This window comes from Haemaphysalis longicornis, unplaced genomic scaffold, assembly GCF_048455015.1.
Source record: "Haemaphysalis longicornis isolate Haplotype H1 unplaced genomic scaffold, Haemaphysalis longicornis Haplotype H1 scaffold_12, whole genome shotgun sequence".
In the NCBI taxonomy this organism is placed as follows: Eukaryota; Metazoa; Arthropoda; class Arachnida; order Ixodida; family Ixodidae; genus Haemaphysalis; species Haemaphysalis longicornis.
In genome coordinates, this window is record NW_027526225.1 from 92,409,771 (window position 1) to 92,416,847 (window position 7,077).

The 7,077-nt window shown below is 45.3% G+C and overlaps 1 protein-coding gene across 1 annotated transcript; it reads right to left on the reverse strand.

Moving 5' to 3' along the window:
* Nucleotides 1–4,975: 4,975 nt before the first annotated feature.
* LOC144161727 (toll-like receptor 2 type-2) lies at nucleotides 4,976–5,845 on the reverse strand. Its single transcript, XM_077692338.1, has one exon. It carries the CDS (start codon nucleotides 5,843–5,845, stop codon nucleotides 4,976–4,978), a length of 870 nt encoding a protein of 289 aa, XP_077548464.1.
* Between the last annotated feature and the right edge of the window lie 1,232 nt (nucleotides 5,846–7,077).

Consider the following 7,077-nt stretch of genomic DNA (forward strand, 5'->3'; position numbering starts at 1 on the left):
TGGTTGAGTTGTACTGGTTAAGAACATTATATGAACTCTTTTCATATAAAATTGTACTAGCCTCAAAGCTGGTGTTAGACGGTATCAATTCTCATCCGTCTCTGCCACCACTGGCAAAGGTGGCGATATCGGCGGTAGAGACGGAGAAGATCGATGCCGTACGTTGGTGTGAGCTTCCTATATTTTTTGAACTCATAGCGCATGCGCAAGACGTGCACACGGCCGCTACACGTGCCGTGGGCAGAGCGGGTAGCTAGAACGCAAGGTGTGAATTGCAAGGATAGAAAAACTGCGCGGAAACGACAAAACAATAAGGAAGGGACAGGATGGGCGCAAGGACAGGAGTACACCCGTCCTGTCCCTTCCTTGTTGTTGTGCCTTTTACGCGCAGTTTTTCTACTCTTGAAATGGACTTCCAACTCGACCAAGAATGCGCTGTTCAGGGGTAAACCTGCAGATGTGCTTGGCGAGTGCACCGTCTTTCTCTCCCGTCTAAGCGTGGGCCTGTAGCTCAATTGGTAAGACAACTGACTCTCGCTTCGTTTGTGTAATCATTCCAGGTTCGCTTCTTGGGGTTGCCAGTAACTTCTCTTATTTGTTCACGGGAGTTTTCTGTTGACACCAACTGTCACCACAGAATCTTTGGGGGGTAGAGGTAAAAAGCTTCGCTATGAAAACATTCTTAAGAAGGAAATGTCATGCAAAGCCGGAGCCAGAAGCTGAACTTTTCCCTTGATCTCTCTTTATGACCTACATTTCTAGGCGAAGTTTCCTCTGTAGTAACATACTCAATTTTTCTAAGGAGACATCAAATTTGATCTTATCAGATAGTTTGTTTAGAAAAAGAATGGCTTGAGAACACTTTCTCGCCGTTTTCTTAACTGGGTGCACTGTTAGAAGATATGGGGAGCCGTCTCAAGCAAGCAAACAACCCCACCGAATCTACAGGGCGCAGCTGACGAATGGGGTGGCCGTGTGAGGTGCGGCTTTTGCCGTACGGAGTGGAAATAATTAGTCAGAGCCTTGAACATAACAACAGAAAGACATATTTTAACAGGCAAAACACTGTACAAGCACGAGAACATGTAACGTTAATGAGGGGTCACTTAGAACGAATACAAATGCCAGAAGCAGTTCAAATACAAAATGTACAATAATGAGCTTTAACCATGAGTATTACGAAGTAGAAAAGTTAATTTAAAGCTAAACAGTCCGATGCATGTGAGAGACAGAAGCCCACAATATCCACCGACCAGGCCGGACGATGCACCGCTGTCGGAGGCGATTCGGCTGCGTGTGAAGCGTGGCTTCCTCGCAGGCCAGGCCGTCCGAGGTGATCAGGGGGTTTCGACGCCCGGGAGTACGTTGGAGTCCTCCAGGGCACGGGTCACCAATTGTGGTGCACAAACTGTCAAAAGCCGTTGTTACATCACGACGTCCACACATAACTAAGTTGATAGGCGCGGATTCTTGTTTTATAACGGCGCCGGCACGGAGAGTGGGCACAACACACAACCCGCCTGCCGTTGTCCAGCGCACAACTTCCCTCTTTCTTCCATCTGGAATCATCGGCGCGCCTTAGCACTGGGAAAGCTTCGCTCGCCCCCTCGAAAGCGCTCGAAGCTTCGACGAAAGCTGAGCGGCGGAGTTTTGCGCTGTGCAAAAGTATGATAAAGGTATGCGATACTTTAAAACGCCGTACGCTCGAGTTTGTGACACAGCCCCCCAGTTTCATAATATTAGGCAATATTATCCCCAAAACTCACAAAGTCTGGTGTACGCGTCATTCACACCTAGCGAATAAAAGATGCAGTGCATACTTATACAAAAATGTAGTACAGTACAGTTTTTTTACATAATAATATTGTCAAATACATCGTTCACATACAGAACGAGGGTTTGGTACCGATTCCTCCTAAATACACAGCCTACGCACGAATGACAAGTTAAAGAACAATACGGTCTTTCTGAGATACCTGAGATAGCAAATAAAGCTAGTCCACATGACAGAGTTCTCGTCATAGTCATTACAAGTGCGACTCTTATGAACTATACAGACTGTAATCTAGTGCAAACGTCTTGTAGGCTCACTCGGAATGAGTGCGAATTAGTACCCAGAAGCACATACAATGTACTGGTGCAGTAAAACCCATAATGAACAATAACTAATATACGGTTCACGAACAACAAGATGCAACCGGAAGGTTCACGAATGCCACCAGTTAACGCCAATAAAACACAGCAAATGTACTGTACAATAGTGAAAGCAAAGTTCACGCAAAACGAAACTAGTACGATTATACACAGCATATACACTGCTCCGCTAGAATGACAACCTAAATGCAAACTTCGCGTACAGTGCAATAGACAAATAAAGAATACAACGTTCAAGTACAGCACACGGCCTCAAGATAAAACTCGGTCACACAATTCCACTGTGGACGGGCAGGTGGACTTGCGTGGCCATGCGGGTACCAACGGGCAAAAACTAAACCAATATGGGGGCATATATTTTTGTGTTCTACAAATTAGCTTTTTCAGCAAAAAGGATGTTGAAGTTATAACCACTGTTCGCTTATTTTTGATTGGCTTCAAACCCTTTTGCTCCCCATGTTATTCTTTTTGAATTTTTGGGAAGGGTAAACACGGAAAAAGAAGAATTGGCGGACACCTTACGGTCTATGTTCATACGCATCAATTTCTGCCGGGCGCTTTCAAGTATCCGGAGTTGTTATGAAGCTAGCACGCCAACCGGTGAGCCCAAGGTACATCACAATGAAGAATACCCGCAATTAGTGGTTGGGCGCATGTCTGAGAGAGTCGATCCCTAATGCGCCCACCGAACAAGCACGGTAAACGACAAAACAGCGAGTAAAGCGAAATCTAATGAGTGGATGCAGTTTGCACCTTATTCATTTTTAATTGATACATGATTATTTTGTGAAAAAACACAGACTTAGTTCATTAGTAATCTCTAGCAGAAAATTTGCCGCGTATCTACACATTTTGTTGCAAATCTCATCAAAAGACGATAGTCTTTGTAGACTTATTCAAAGAAAATGCCCCCCTTTGCTTTCCCGTTAACCTGTCATGCTGTTCGGGTACCGTCACCCTCAGCCCAAGGAAAACACACTAAACGTTTGCTCAAGAACGATTTGCATTTACCGCGTTCCACTGCTGCAAGCCGGGTTCATCGACACCAGCGCTGCAGTACGGCGGAGACGTACTTCAAGGTTTATAGAACCGCGAGGCCGTGCTCCACGTGCGTTCCAAGCAGAACTTGGAACTTAGCTAGCGGAACCTTTCGTTGCTGTTGCCGCGTGATTTTTATATGCCGTCAGGAGGTGGCGCGGGAAACAGCACGCGGCGTTTTTTTACAGTAAATGTACAATATTATTTGCCATCGAAAAACCAAGAATCCATGAATTTTTACTAAAAGCACTCTGTAAATATCCTGTCTGTCCTAATATCCTGTCTTATATTTGCGTAATGTCTTGTTCTTGTTCAACAAAGTTGACAAGTATGAATATAAAAGCCCGGCTTTGACGTTTACATTTGGTAGGGACTATTGCGCAATTTATATTTTACTTTGGTCGGGTGGCTGAATCGAATCACAGGCAGACATACAGACAGACCAAAATTTCTGGGTTTAAGTAGCCAAAGGAAGACTATCGTCTTTTATAACAAACACAAGGCGGTGCCCGCGTTAACCCCATCAAGCACCGTAGTGATGAACCGCTAGTTTACAGGGTGTCTTGCGGCCGTTCGTGATTCCAAATATCGATTTAACCGTCGCTATGCTAACATCAATATGCCAAACAGGTATGCAAGCGTTTTCTTTGTTCACATACAGAGTGTTCAGGTTACATATGCTAGGAATTTTTTCTTAGCCCGGCCTTCTCACAGCAGTGTTATATCAGCCGATATAATTAAATGGGTGGGCCAGATGATGGGAGAGAACATGCCATTTATAACGCTCTTTATCATCAAAGTGCACATAAATCGGTTGCCAAAGCGCAGAGCTTCCCCTTGTGTCCCATATCTCAATTTAGCGCTATCTTTAGTCAATATCTGCAAAATACGTTAGTGTTTTGTTAAAGCTAGTGGAATGCTGCGACAATCGACTAATGATACTTTGCTTTATTGTTTTTTTTCTTTCCTTAACCCTCCTCCCAACGAAATTACATGGCCCCGTATGACAGCCTTACGCTCAATTTATCTTTTTGCAAATGCACACGGCAAACTAGAAGACAAAATGGGCCCTTAACACAAATGTCCTTCTCGTTCTCAGCGGTTGAGCTGTGTGGGGCTACAAGCTCAACACAACAAAGGTGCGGGTAAGAATAGGTTGCGAAATATATGCAACATACATGCACAAAAACGCTGTGCCTTAATGTGGTATTTTCAGTTGTATGTTCTTTAAAATTAAATAATCTCAGTTGTAAAGACGTTACCAGCTTCAATTTCTACTGTAGGTACGTAGAGTATGCCCAAATTATTCCAAGGGTACGCGATAGTCGTAATTGGGCCAGGCTGATACAGCATAACATACTGTCGAAAATTTCCTCGCTTAAATAAAATGAACTGAGCAGAAGGGGCGAATTTGGAAGACTTTTTTCAGCAGGCTGGTTTGGTTGCGAATGAAAAGCGGCAGAAGTTGACTTCGTGTTTCACGCGGCTCCTATAATCCAGAACCTTTTTCTGTTCTGCAGCACGCATGGGGATTGCTTAGTGAAATTGAAACGGGAGTGAAATGAGATTAGAATAACTGAGGCGGTACTGCCAAATTGTTCGCATGCTTTGTATGGAAATGAACCAAACATTTAAGTAAAATATGGGGGTGTGAAACAAACAGAGCGCTAACGGTATAATGGGCACAAACAAGACTACAGGGAAATTTTGAATCTCAAGAACAGAGACAAATTTGCATATCTGACATCTCTTTATTATTAAAATCCAAGCTTCTGTTAGAATTCTATCGCTGCAGAGCCGCTTGAACCTGCAACCAGAAAAAGTTTTTCCGCCTCTCCGGTGCATTTGACGGGGGAATTTCAATGTACGTCCTCGATTTTGTGAGAAACTGGAGCGTGTTGCTCATTTCAGATTCCCTGAGTTGCTCCTTTTTGATGAAGATCAAACCGTCGGAACGCTCGCTGTCAGACAAACAGTGTTGAGCGAGTCTCAATTCAAACATGCACCAGCGGCTGTGGCAGAATGCGGGGCTCAACACGAAGAGGCAGACGCGACTCTGCGTAATGGCTCGGAATATATTCTCGCGGATCAGAATACCAGGAATGAAGTCTCTCTCGGCGACGCAAAGTCGCAACTTGAGGGCAGGCGATTCGAGTTTGTGCAGCAGAATGTCGTGAACCCAATCCGAGTCAGAGGCATGGTAGGATAGGAAAGCGTCCCATGCGTAGTTCCCCACGTGCACGCGCCTCCTGTTGCCTTTGATGCCAACTTTAAGGTACAAAGATACATATATGAAGTACCAGCGGCATTTGTAAGCGCCATAAATGAGCACGGCGGCCGAAATAATAGAAAGGATCCCCGGAACAGCGTACACACGATAATAGTCCACAGCTACACACTCTTCCTCTCTCCATGCGACGCTGCGAACATGGTATCCGTATTGTTCCTCTGGAACCTTGCAGACTGCGCACCCCACGCACTGCACTTTGTGATTGTCAAGAAAGTTGTGGAGGTTGTTGAGGTAGCAACTGTAGCAATCCCAGGGATTGAAGTTGAGGCCCACGTTCTGTATGCCGTTCAGGTCGCCAAACATTTCGTTGTCCACCACCGCGATCTCATTATGGCCAAGATCCAACAGTTTTAGTTCTGTCATCCGAGAAAAGATTGGTGGCGTCCACTTCTTTATTCCGTTGTGGTTGGCTAAAAGCACTTCAGGAGAACTGTTGAGAGGTTTGTCCACACGGAGTTGTTGTATGCTGTTGAATGATATGTCAAGAATTCGCAACGACATCAGCGGAATGAGAGTATTTGTGCTATCAAAGACCGTCAGGCGGTTGCGGGTCAGGTTCAACCGTAATAAACCTGTAAGACCTTTCAGCGTCGCTTTATTGAGTGCTGGTATTTTGTTTGCCTGCAAAGAAAGAACCTGCAGTTTTTTCAGGCATATAAATGGGGAGCCTAGTAGAATCTCCAGGTGGCACCCGTCCATATATAGCTCATGCAAATTCGGGAAACCACATAGGTCGCGATCACGTAACAGTATCACGTTGCTGCCACTTGTGATTAATTGCACAGCACTGCTGTTTCTATTACGGCTGCCAGGCCAAAAGGTAAACTCCACTCCTGGAGGAACATTTGTGTCAGACATGTTTAGACATGCCAGTGTTTTTAAAGAAAATATTGCTTCTGGTACACCGGGAAGCTTCGTGCCTGTTAGAGAAATTATCTTAACAGACGGAATGAGGTCAAAAGCGTCCGGATGAATGGCCTCAAAAGGAGATTGTGAAAATTCAAGGTGCTGAATACTCTCCATGGGAGGAATATCGCCGAACGAGATTTCGTGGAAAAAACATTTGTAGAACGCGACATGCCGAATAGGTGTTAACGCGAGAAGGTGCAGAAGCGCCGTGGGGATTTCGTCCACTATTGCCGAAACCGTAATAACTGCGTAGGTGTAGACGTTGGAATTGTTCCAGGGATTGCTGGTATTTGCGAGAACCCTAAAAAAATAATGGTCCGGGAATGCGTGGAGGCATGGGTCAGCAAAGCTGTAAACGCTGAAAACGCCGCTTCGGTTCACCCGCTTGGTGTCACACTTGGCGACAGCAACCGGCGGGGGCTTCGCGAATGTCACGTCAAATGTCATCAGCCGAATGTGCTCCAGAAACAGCCGAAAATTCAAAGCAACCAGTCCGAAGTGTCTCTTTTCCGCAAACCCGATATCATCGTATCTACTAAATAAATTGTGAGGAAAGTAGTCCCATTTCTTTAACCGCACACGTTGGAGGGACAAGCAGACTGGGGCACAGCCCTGAGACACGGGGCGAACGGTATCTTCTGAAACGAGTAGTTGCTCCATTGTCAATATCTCGTGCTCAGGTGTCG